Source organism: Balaenoptera physalus (genome assembly GCF_965194825.1).
Source record: "Balaenoptera physalus genome assembly, chromosome: 6".
NCBI lineage: Eukaryota > Metazoa > Chordata > Mammalia > Artiodactyla > Balaenopteridae > Balaenoptera > Balaenoptera physalus.
In genome coordinates this window covers 82,186,715-82,198,485 of record NC_138885.1, presented here as the reverse complement: position 1 = coordinate 82,198,485, position 11,771 = coordinate 82,186,715, and the positions used below count along the sequence as shown (strand labels likewise).

The window sequence follows — 11,771 nt, the reverse complement described above, 5'->3', positions numbered from 1 at the left end:
TCCCCTCCCCTCCCCTCCCCTCCCCTCCCCTCCCCTCCCCTCCCCTCCCCGCCCCTCCCCGCCCCTCCCCGCCCCTCCCCGCCCCTCCCCGCCCCTCCCCGCCCCTCCCCGCCCCTCCCCAGGCCCCGCCCCTCCCCGCCCCAGGCCCCGCCCCTCCCCGCCCCAGGCCCCGCCCCGCCCCCAGGCCCCGCCCCTCCCCTCCCCTCCCCAGGCCCCGCCCCCTCCCGCCTCCCATCTCCCTCAACCATTTCCTCAGTCGGTGGTTCTCGCCCCGCCCCTCAGCGCCGCGCCGCGGTAAAGTCCTGCCCTAGGCCTCTCTGGCCCTCTGGAGGACTTGCCGTCTGTGTCCGGCGGCGCCGGGCGGCGGTGGGCGGGTCTGACGTGCAGCGTGAAGAGCCAAGCGAGTGGGTTGCCTGGTCCGGGCTGTTTTAGGCTCCAGTGTTTTGGCGATGGGGCTGCGGGAGATGTGGAGACTCATGTCGAGGTGAGTGAGCGAGTGGCCTAGGGCAGGCTCATCGGCTGCGCTCGCCCAGGTGGAAGAGGTCGGGGGGGTGGGGACTGCCTGGCCTTGACGTTTCGAGTTGCCCTTGGAGGCGCAGCTCTCAGACCCGAGTCCCGACCCGCCTGGATCACCCTCTGCCCTCCTCTGGGTCTCGCTGTCACTACTTCTAGCACCTTCTTTGCAGCATCACCTTCGTTGTCTGCCTTTCTGGCTCTTAATGCAGCCTTGACCCCCGTTTCTTTCTTTTTTCAAAGTTGAGTAAGTTTGGGGGACACGCAGGGTTTCAACTTGGGGGAATTTTGTGGCATGTTTTGTGCTAACAAACCCTCGTGCTTTGCCAGCTGTATCTGTGCTTGTGGTGTGATTGTTGTTCAGCTCTGTCGCGTAGTTCCAGCGTTAGTGCAGCTGTCTGGAACTTCGAGGCGAGTGTTGCGGCCGCACAGCTTGGCTTGGGGGAGTATGTGTGCAAACGTGTTGAACTTTTGAAAGTGCTACTCAATGCAGCTTGAGGTCAGCTGAGGAAATCTGGTAGCAATCACTGTAGGAAGTTAGGCTGCAGGTCTTGAGGCCTACCGCCTGCCCCCATGCATTACCAGGTATCAGCTCAGGCTGCTTGAAGGGAGAACCGGCTAATTTCCTGACAGCGGAAATTCCTGGGGGTTTTTAGTCTTGGATTTTGCTTTAGGGCAAAGGGATGGGAGTGGTTTTTTGATTTAAGATTAGTTTCACCTTTAGGGCAATGTGTCTAGTTGTTTTAACCTTGTATCCATGCACCTGGTATTCAGTATTTGAAGAAAAATCGAAGAGTTGCTTTCCTTCTTCGTTGTTTTTTTTTATTTTTAATACCTTGAAATTAGTTGTCTCTGTGCCTCTAACCAGCTCACAGAGGAACTTGGCAGATATAAAGAAAACCGGTACATATAATCACTGCTGCTGCTTTTTTGAAGCTGTGAGCAAATACCGAATTAATTGAGAAACAAATTGGGAAGACATGTTTGTTAACAAAATTAACTGACTTGGGAAAGAATCTGTCATTCCCAGAGTTCAGATTGGCTCTGTTGCATGCCCAGTTGCAAGGTGCAGACTGATTAGGCGAATCCTGGACTGATTTGGGGGCTTTGATCAGAGATGCCTTTTCCAGGGCTAGCCCTGGAGTGGGTATTACCCTGGCAAAGAAGAGACCTGAGGCCAGTATCATCCAGTTTTAACAGCCTAATTACAAATGTACTAAGGAATACGGTGCCACAGTTTTCTGAGAGGAACTAGGGTCCCTGTGCTGTGGTTGACATTGTTGGGCAGTCCTTGAACCCTGGCTTCCCTTGGCTTTTCTGGCACTGTCTTGCTTTCCTACTACCACTCTCCACTACTTATCTTGCCCTAGTGCCAATACAGCCCTTGGAATTTTTTGTTATTGTTGTAGTTCCCCGGTAAAGTACCTCTCTCTGAAGATAGCTCTCAAATTTGTATGTCTAACCTTGATTTATCCTGAGCTCTAGTACTAGTCACAACCACCTGAATGTCTCTTTTGCACCTCAAATATACATTTGCACGTAAGTGCAACCCTTATTCCTCCTCTGCACTTTCAACTTCGTGGCACTATCTATTCTTCTGGATTCCTAAAGTTATCTAAGTTCTCCCACACTCCCAATCCTTATCTCTTCCAGCTGATTCGAATTTGAGCAGTCCTCTCATTTATCACTTGTTGTTTTTGCAGGAACTTGATTAATGGACTTATCTGTTCCCAATTTCGATAGGTTCTGCACATGACTGCCAGGTTAATCTTGCTGAAGTTTACCTGGTGCCTTCCGTTCCTCTGCTCAGAAGCTCTTAGAGGTATCCTCCTACCTATGGAATTAAATAAAAAGTTCCCAGCCTGGGTTTCAAAGGTTAGGCCCCGGTTTAGCTCATGAATTCAACAATACTTACTGTCCTGTTACAGCTCCTGGGAGATAGTGTTCTCGGCACTTCTTTTATCCTGTAGCCAACCTGGACTACTTGTTGTTTTGTTTTTTTTTTTTTAAAGATTTTTTTGATGTAGACCATTTTTAAAGTCTTTATTGAATTTGTTACAATATTGCTTCTGTTTTATGTTTTGATTTTTTTGGCCGTGAGACATGTGGGATCTTAGCTCCCCGACCAGGGATCCCAAGGATCGAACCCACACCCCCTGCATTGGAAGGCGGATTCTTAACCAGTGGACCGCCGGGGAAGTCCCTAGACTACTTGTTCTGATTGATTCTTACTTCAGGTCATTGAAGTCCAAGGAGATCAGATGAGAAACAAATATTTAAACAAAAGTAATACCTAGTTATCAAGTCTGATAAGTGTCTTAAAGGAAAAGAGAGCCAGGTTTAGAAAGGAAGAGGGGCTCAGGGAGCCTCTTCAAAGAGACTGATCTTTAAGCTGTTAATAGTGCTTTATTCCCTTCCTCATCTCCTCTGTGTTGTGCTGAACTATATTGTTTTGGTTTGCTTCTTGGGCTGCCTGTCTTCCCTTTCTTTTACTTCTGTGTAGTTGTTTCTGAAGGCTCAATATTTGATTCTCTGTTATTTTTATTATTATTATTTTTTAGTCGAAGAGTCACAAACCCAAACGCAGATGCCCAGAAGGAATGGTGCCGGCTAGGTGGCAGCAGTGGGGATTAGTGGGGAACTAGTGAGCAATAGGGAGCGCTCTCTCTCTCTCTAAAGGCAGCTTTTCAGCCTGGGTGTTGTTGCCATGTCGTAGAGTGTAGACCCAGGGTTTCCAGAACTACCAGTTTGTCTGGAAAAGCTGGAAAGCTGCGTTTGTAAGTGAAATCCCTTGATCTTAAAGTGTTTGTCATTTTAAAACACTGCTAACCAAACAACACATTTGTAGGCTCAAGCAGCCTTCAGGCCATAGTTTTCCACTGTAGCTTTCTCACTTATTACTCATAGAGAGCTTAGAGGTTCTTAGGCCTCAGTGATTGTCTATACATGTGACTTCCTGACATGTCTTTAGTTCTAACTTTTCTTTCAAACTCCAGTCTTTCTTCTCCCCTCACTGTTGAATATTTCTACTTAGGTCATTACAACCTCAAATTCAAAATGGAATTCATATTTCATTCTACAAACCAGCTAGTTTCCTTCCCAAGCTTTTCAGTACCTATTTCTCCTAGCTCTCCTGGCATGAAATCTTGTAGTCATTTTTGGCATAATTCTTTTTCTTTTCCATTGAGTTTTTACTTCATAATAAGTCAGTAAATCATTGCCTTGTTTCCACAGCTGGTGTTCATCAGTTCATGCCTGAGTTACTCGGCCTTGATTTTCTGTTCTATTCACATCCTACCATGCCTAGTTCTGCTGTAATAATCTTCATTAAGTACTATTTTTATTATATCGTCATCTTAAGCAGTTTCATGAAAAGTTAATTTTGTAAGCCCGTGTGTGCTTTATTGGATAATCAAAAATCTTCTAAACGATAAGGTTCTCATCCTTCTAAGACAGTTGTTTTTAACTTTAGCATGTATGAGGATCACCTGGAGGGTTTGTTAAAAATAGATTTATGAGCCTTACCCCACAGTGTCTGATTCAGTAGGTGTGGGATGGGGCCAAGCATTTGCATTTCTAACACGTTCCCAGGTAAACTCATTGTGTAGGTCCAGGAACCACACTTTCAGAACAACTGCTGCTAGCAGCCAAGTTGACCATCACTTGAAGGAAATAAACCTGATAAAGTGAATTAGTAAATTAGCAGTATCTGGGATGTGCATGTCTCTTCCCTTCCACCAGATGGCAGTTTGGGACTCAAAAGGAAGGAAAGAGACCATAAATTCAGAATTACTTGGGAGACTCTGAACATGCAAATACATTTTTGAGATATAAGAGTTAATACCAGATTTTAAATAATAGCTGAGTATAAATCGGAACATATAGAAGTAATATGATTGTATCGAATCTGGCAGGGAACTTAGTTGTACTTAGGTTTGTTTTCTATTTTGCTTTATAGTAACTGGTCCAGAGATTTTTTTTTGACCTGTAAATGCCATACACAGTGGGTCAAACTTGCGTTTGGTAGGTTTACATTAACTTTCTTTGAGTGAAATAAAATTCTATCTCATAAATAAAACTGGGACTTGAAGCCAGGCCTTGTGTTTCTCTTTGTTTATTCTTTATGCTGCAGGTAGTACTTAAACTGTTACATAAAACCTGCCAATCTGGCAGCATCCTCATTAGCCTTGAACTGGCATTTAGGTATTGGCCATTAAGGAATTCAAAAAGTTATTCTGGATCTAAAGAAATTAGTGCTTAAATTTTTTGATACTTAATTTTTCTTTTTGGAAGTTTTTTGGGTTAAGTTGAAAAAATTTTTAGAAGTGGTGCTTTAGGGTAAGTAGAGTTCAGATTTTAAAAGTCTATATAAAATCTCTATTTTAAAAATACCCCTAAATAAGGATCTGTCACTTCAGGTTAATTTTTTTTTTTTTTTTTGAAGTGGACCATTTTTAAAGTCTTTATTGAATTTGTTACAATATTGCTTCTGTTTTATGTTTTGGTTTTTTGGCCAAGAAGCATGTGGGGTCTTAGCTCCCTGACCAGGGATTGAACCCACACTCGCTGCTTTGGAAGGCGAAGTCTTAACCCCTGGACCACCAGGGAAGCCCCTCAGGTTAATTTTTATAAAGTGTTGATTTTAATGACAACTTGTCTGAACTTTGGAATCTTTTGGGGAGCTTCAAACAAGATACCTATGTCTGTGTCCCGTCTCCAGAGTTTGATAATTGGTCTTGGATGTGTCCGGGGCTTTGGAATGTTTACGGTAGTCCCCAAGTGATTCTACTGTGCAGACTAGTTGTGGAATTACTGGCTTAGGGTAAGAATATTTTAGTTGTGGTAAGGCAAATTCAGAATACACTGGTCCAGGAATGTGAAGTGTGACTGACTTAAATTAGTGATTTTCCTCTATTTTTGTAGTAGTATTCAATTTGAATGTAATAGAAAATGAAAATAATACAAATTCTGAAAAGTAAGTTAGATTACAAATATTTTTATGAATTCAGTCAACTAGAATGTGGTTACAAGTGGTAACAATGGTCATATTGCCCTTTTTCTTAATGTCTCAGCTAAACTTTTGCCCTTCAAATAATCTCAAGGTATCCTTAAAAAATTAATAAAATTAATAAATTGGCAATTTATCAGGTCCATCAGATAGTATCTGTGTCTTTGCATATGCACAGCTCCCGTCAGGCTGCTGCTACTGATCTCAGCTTTGACCTCTCTCCGTATATCTTAAATCTCACTTCTTGTATCCCAGTACAAGTTTCCCCTGCTATCCGAAAGTCGAGCATTTCTGTGAAACCTCGCATAAGCCGAAATGGTGTAAAGTGAAGAAGCAGTTATCTTACAACACATCTTGCTAATAGATGTACAAAACAAATTGAGATAAAGCACAGAGGCTCCCCCAGTTCAAGTCTTTGGTCACTTGGTGCTGAGATGCAGAGTGCAGTTCCTGCGGAAGGAGCTCAGTGGTGCCACTCTCACTGCTCGGGGTGCATGCTGCCTCTGTAACATCTCGCTTCAAAACAAACACTGAACGCTATTTTTGCTCTTCACCTGTTTTCATAAAAGTGATAATCCTCTTTGGATTTCTTTGGATTAGTGAAAACAGGTGCTAAGGTAGGTCTTTGGAAAAAACAAAGTGGTGTAAAGCGAACTTTCGAAAAGCAGGAGATGCCTGTATCTTCCTAATTATGGTATTTTTATATGCATCTCTCTTACTAAACTTTGAGTTTATCAGAGGCAAGAACGATGACTTTTGGGGAACTTTTTAAAAGACCCAAAGCTTAAAGATACAATTTGATGGATTTTCACGAACATACTCATTTCAGTGGCACCTGGATCAAGAAACAAGATAGTACCAGCATCCAGAAGCCCTCTTTGTGCCCTCTCCAGTCACTACCCTCCCCCATGTTGCTTTTACTTTTACTTTAATTATAAAGTATCAACACACAAAGTACTTAAATGTACTATTCTGAAGTCTATAGCGAACTTTTATATATGTGAACAGTCCTGTAACCATCATGATAGAGACAACTTCCAACACTCTGTGTTTCCTCATGCCCCTTCCCAGTTTCCCCCACCCTCCACCATTCTTACTTCTGTTATTATTGATCACTTTGCTAAGCTGTATCTTAAGCTTTGTATTCCTAGCCTAGCAAACACTTTTAAAATAACAGACTTAGAGTTGTATTGTATTTGTCTTGTAGCCAGTTTTCTTTTCATAACTTCTGTCATGACTATTTTTCTATGTCATAACTATTATTTAAATATTTTTAAATACGTATTTTTCTTGGCTATGTAATGGTTTTGTATAGATGACAGTTTTAAAAAATTACTATATTGTTAGATACTTACTTTGTTTCCAGTTTTTTCCTTATGTAAATAATTGTTGCAGACATCTTTGTAAATCAAACTTTGATCGTGTCTGAAGTTTCCTTAATACAGATGCCTGTGAAATTACTAGGCCTAAGGGTATGATCATTTTAAAGGTTGTGGGTCCATATTTCCAGCTTGCCTACTGGAAAGGCAATACCAATTTATATGTCTTCCAGCAATGTCTGAGAATGCCTATTGCATCCTTATCAAACTTTTTTTAAATTAGCAGTTTTCTTTAACTTTATTTATTTTTATTTTTTAAAATAAATTTATTTATTTTATTTTTGGTTGCATTGGGTCTTCGTTGCTGCGCGTGGGCTTTCTCTAGTTGCGGTGAGCTGGGGCTACTCTTCGTTGCGGTGTGCGCGCTTCTCATTGCGGTGGCTTCTCTTGTTGTGGAGCACGGGCTCTAGGTGCACAGGCTTCAGTAGTTGTGGCATGTGGGTTCTAGAGCGCAGGCTCAGTAGTTGTGGCGCGCGGGCTTAGTTGCTCCGCGGCATTTGAGATCTTCCCGGACCAGGGCTTGAACCCATGTCCCCTGCATTGGCAGGTGGATTCTTAACCACTGAGACACCAGGGAAGCCCTTAACTTTTTTAAAAAAAGCAGTTTTAGGTTTACAGAAAAAATTAGCAGAAAATTTTGGCAAATGTATAATGACAAGTCTCTCTACCATTACAACCGTACAGACTAGTTTCACTGCCCTAAACATCCCATGCGCTCCACTTGTTCTTTCCTTCCTCCTCCCTCCCCTAAACCTGTGATATCCACTGATCTTTTTACTTTCTCCATAGTTTTCAGAATGTTCTGTGGTTGGAATCATACAGTATATAGCCTTTTCAGATTGACTGCTTTTGCTTAGCAGTGTGCATTTAAGGTTTCTCTCTTTTTTTTTTTTTTTTTTTTCATGGAAAGATAGCTTATTTCTTTTTATTGCTGAGTAATATTTCATTGTATAGATATACCACAGTTTGTTTATCCATTTAGCTATTGAAGGACCTCTTGGTTACTTCCACATTTTGGCTATTATGAATAAAGCTACCATAAACATTCATGTGTAGGTGGACATAAGTTTTCAACTCCTTTGGGTAAATACCAAGGAGTGCAATTGCTGGGTCATATGGTAAAAGAGTATGTTTAGTTTTGTGAGAAACTGCCAAATTTTCTTTCAAAGTGGCTGTAACATTTTGTGTTCCTACTACAATGAATGAGAAACTTTTTTAAAGGATACTTTTTGTTTTAATAACTTTTCAAAGAAGCTAAAGCAAACAAAAGGGAATGTAGTATTTATACATTGAAACATGACTACCCACATTACTGTGTTCATTGTATTCTACATTTGTTTCAGGTTTAATTCATCCAAAAGGACTAATATCATACTGCAGCATTTGGTAAGTTTGGACTTTGTTTTGCTGGCATTATTAGATTATAATGTGCAATTTAAAATGTTGTTGTTAGGGAAGTAGAGAAATACTGGCAGATTTCATTGATCTCAGTACACTTTGGTTTCCAATTTTATAGTGTCAAAACTTGACTCATATAACTTGTTGGAGGTGGCATAAGGTTATGGATAAGAGGATGGATCTTCAAGTCAGAATGCCTGGGTTTAAATAGTGGGTTTGCTACTTAATCTTGGGCCGATTACTTGGTCTCTATCAGCCTCCTTTTTTGATATATAAAAAATGGGGATAATAGTATCCATCTTAGAGTGCTTATGAATAATAAATAATTCATTAAAAAATCTAGCATAGTGCTTGGCATATAATAATCATTTGATACATGTTAGCCACTATTGTACTAGTAGTACCATTCCAAAGCTTAGATGGTATTAGTTTATCACACTGCAAGGAAGAAATGATTTTTATTCATTTTTCTATAACTTTGCTATAGACTGAATGTGTCCCCCCGAAATTCATATGTTGAAATCTAATTGCCAGTGTGTTGATATTTGGAGGTGGGGTCTTTAAGAGGTGAATAGGTCAGGAAGGCAGAGCTCTCATGCGTGGGATCAGTGCCTTTATAAAAGAGACACCAGAGAGATCCCTCACCTTTTCTGCCTTCTGAGGGAGGATGCGGCGACTAGACAGCCATCTATGAACTGGGAAATTGGACTTAACCAGACACTGGATCTGCAGACGTCTTGATCTTGACTTCCCAGCTTCCAGAACTGTGAGAATTAAATGTTGTATAAGTTACCCAGTCTATGGTATTTTTGTTATAGCAGCCTGAACGGACTAAGACACCCTCATCTATACAGTAGGTCCTATTACTTATCTAGTTTATATATAGTGGTGTATATGTGTCAATCCCAATCTCCCGATCTGTCCCTCCCCCCTTACCCTCTGGTAACCATAAGTTTGCCAAACAACTTACTTTTATTTCAACAACTTCAGTAAAGTCAGAGCAAAATATTAACGTAAAGTCTAAAATTTTTCATTCCTATGGTCAGAAAAATTGTATTTTACCCATAAATGGTAATAATGTCAGTAACGGCATAAGTCTATCTGTGTCTCTTCTTACATATTTTAGGATTCAAGTCTACAATACTAAAAATTTGTAAGCCCATTTACCTGCATCTCTTACTCTCTGGACAAATTTCTGAGACAGCAGACTTAAAGTCTGATACCGAGATGTGAATGTCGTCCCTAAAGGATTAGAACAATGGCCTGGATATCATTATAGAATCATGTTATTGTACGATAATTCAGAAATTTCTTGGTTCAGCATTTCTCAACAGTGTTTCTGTTAAATGCTTTCAATAAAAGGGTTGTATAGTCAAAAAAAAGACACCCTCATGCAGCCTGACAAGTACCTTGCATGTAAAAACAACAAGTCACTCTGATATAGCACTTATGGTATTATGCCAGGTGCTATTCTAAGTACTTGATATGTATTAGCTCAGTTGATTCTCATAGTCTTACGGAGCAGATACTATAGATCCTTTATCTGCAGTTCTGAAACCTCAAAATCATAAGTTTGTGTTTGGTTTGGGGTTAGTTTGTGGTAAATGCATTTGGTGGCAAAATATGATCTGAACATACTTTTGAAACTCTTTTTGTCCATATCCTAACTAGTGTTAATACTCATGGTTTGGTGCAGAAGTAGTAAAGCATTTGGGTACAGTGTACTGAACCAGACTCCACTTAGGATGTTTTATATACTATATAATATGTACTGTGTTACCTTTCCAAAATCTAGAAAATTTTCTGAATTCTGAAATGCATCTGGACCCAAGGGGTTTGGGTAAAGGGATTATGGTCTTATCTCTATTTAATGGATCAGAATTTAAGGGACAGAGGGGCTAAGTAGTATGCCCCAGTGTCACACATCTGGTAAACAGGAGGTGGGATTTGAATCCAGGTTATCTGGCTCCATAGACTACCTACTGCACTCTACAGCCTGTGGCAGAGTGAACACTAAGTAACTATTGCATAGTGTTTCTCAGTTCAGCCTACACGGAGATGGGCATATGAAAACTGGAATATCTTACCCTTATTTATTTTAGTCAGCTGGTATACATGGGAGCTGAGGAATTTCCTGGAAAAAGAACTCAGAACGTTATTGTTCATATTTAGATTCATACTTAGATATGCGCACAAGTGGAATAGAAAGACATGACAATCTAGATCCCATGGGGCTGTGTGACCTGGGGCATAAACCACATCGAAGAAAGGAAGGTAAACTGGACTCTCACCAGGGCCTGAAGACTGAATGGTTCTAGCTCCCAGTGTTGGCTTTTACATGTGCTTCAGAGATCGAGAAGCTGTATCCCAAGAATTCCTTCTGTGACCCTTCTAAGAGAGCTAACAGAGCAAGAGCCTTTTTTACTAGCGGAGTGATGGAAATATGCCGTTGATGGCGGAACTGTAGGCAGCGTTGTGAGAAGTGGATAGGACTGACTTGTGATAATAGTGTGACATTCCTTGTGACCCTTCAAAGATATTAGATGGACCTGAACCTGGAAAGGAGGCAAAGGTTCTGCATTTCTGCAGATAGTTTGTCAAGCTAATGCAAGCTAGTAGGACCTATTAATGAGGTCTCCTTTATATTCATAGGCTGATGTGGACATATTTTTACAACAAAAATATTCATAGAAAAAATTTTTTTTCTTTTTCCATAATGTTTAAAACTCTTACACAGCATTTAATTTAATATGCAGAAGCTCATTTTTTCCACATAATTTTTTTTTTAAATTTTATTTATTTATTTAATTTATGGCTGTATTGGGTCTTCATTTCTGTGCGAGAGCTTTCTCTAGTTGTGGCAAGTTGGGGCCACTCCTCATCGCGGTGCGCGGGCCTCTCACTGTCGCGGCCTCTCTTGTTGTGGAGCACAGGCTCCAGACGCGCAGGCTCGGTAATTGTGGCTCACAGGCCTAGCTGCTCTGCGGCATGTGGGATCTTCCCAGACCAGAGCTCGAACCCGTGTACCCTGCATTGGCAGGCAGACTCTCAACCACTGCGCCACCAGGGAAGCCCCTCCACATAATTTTGACCTGGACATGGAGAAGACTTTTTTCCATCAGAAAGTAGTTCTTTTCAGTATGAAGGTATACTGGTTGGACTGCATGAACTGAAACTGCACATGTCATTTCATGACAGCAATCATGTTCATATTCTGTATGTGCAGATGATCTAGAATCGGTATCAACCAATTTATAATCTATGCCTTTTGAACAGACATACATTAAGTGCTTGCTTTGTATATGCAAAGAACTTGACTGATGTCGACTTTGTAACCAGTGAAAGCTTACTGGAGGGCAATCATTTATTTGATCTGGGCCTTGAAGCATGATTAGGGTTTCAATAGGTAGAGATGGGAAGTAGTGAGAGTTCATATAGTAACACTAAATGTGATTCTCTTATCTCCATTTTAT

General features: G+C 41.1%; 1 protein-coding gene across 4 annotated transcripts in view; it reads left to right on the top strand.

The window, feature by feature from the left end:
- The first annotated feature begins 251 nt into the window (after nt 1–251).
- The window catches only part of HIBCH (3-hydroxyisobutyryl-CoA hydrolase), a 90,581-nt gene continuing 79,061 nt past the window's right edge, over nt 252–11,771 (top strand). Inside the window, exons 1-2 of one of the 4 annotated variants that reach the window (XM_082467246.1) lie at nt 252–484; nt 8,244–8,286. In XM_082467246.1, coding sequence (XP_082323372.1) covers nt 450–484; nt 8,244–8,286 — 78 coding nt within the window. In that variant the 5' untranslated portion in view covers nt 252–449. The remainder of the gene's footprint in view (nt 485–8,243; nt 8,287–11,771) is intronic. The other 3 variants (XM_082467245.1, XM_082467243.1, XM_082467244.1) reach the window with 3 other exon arrangements.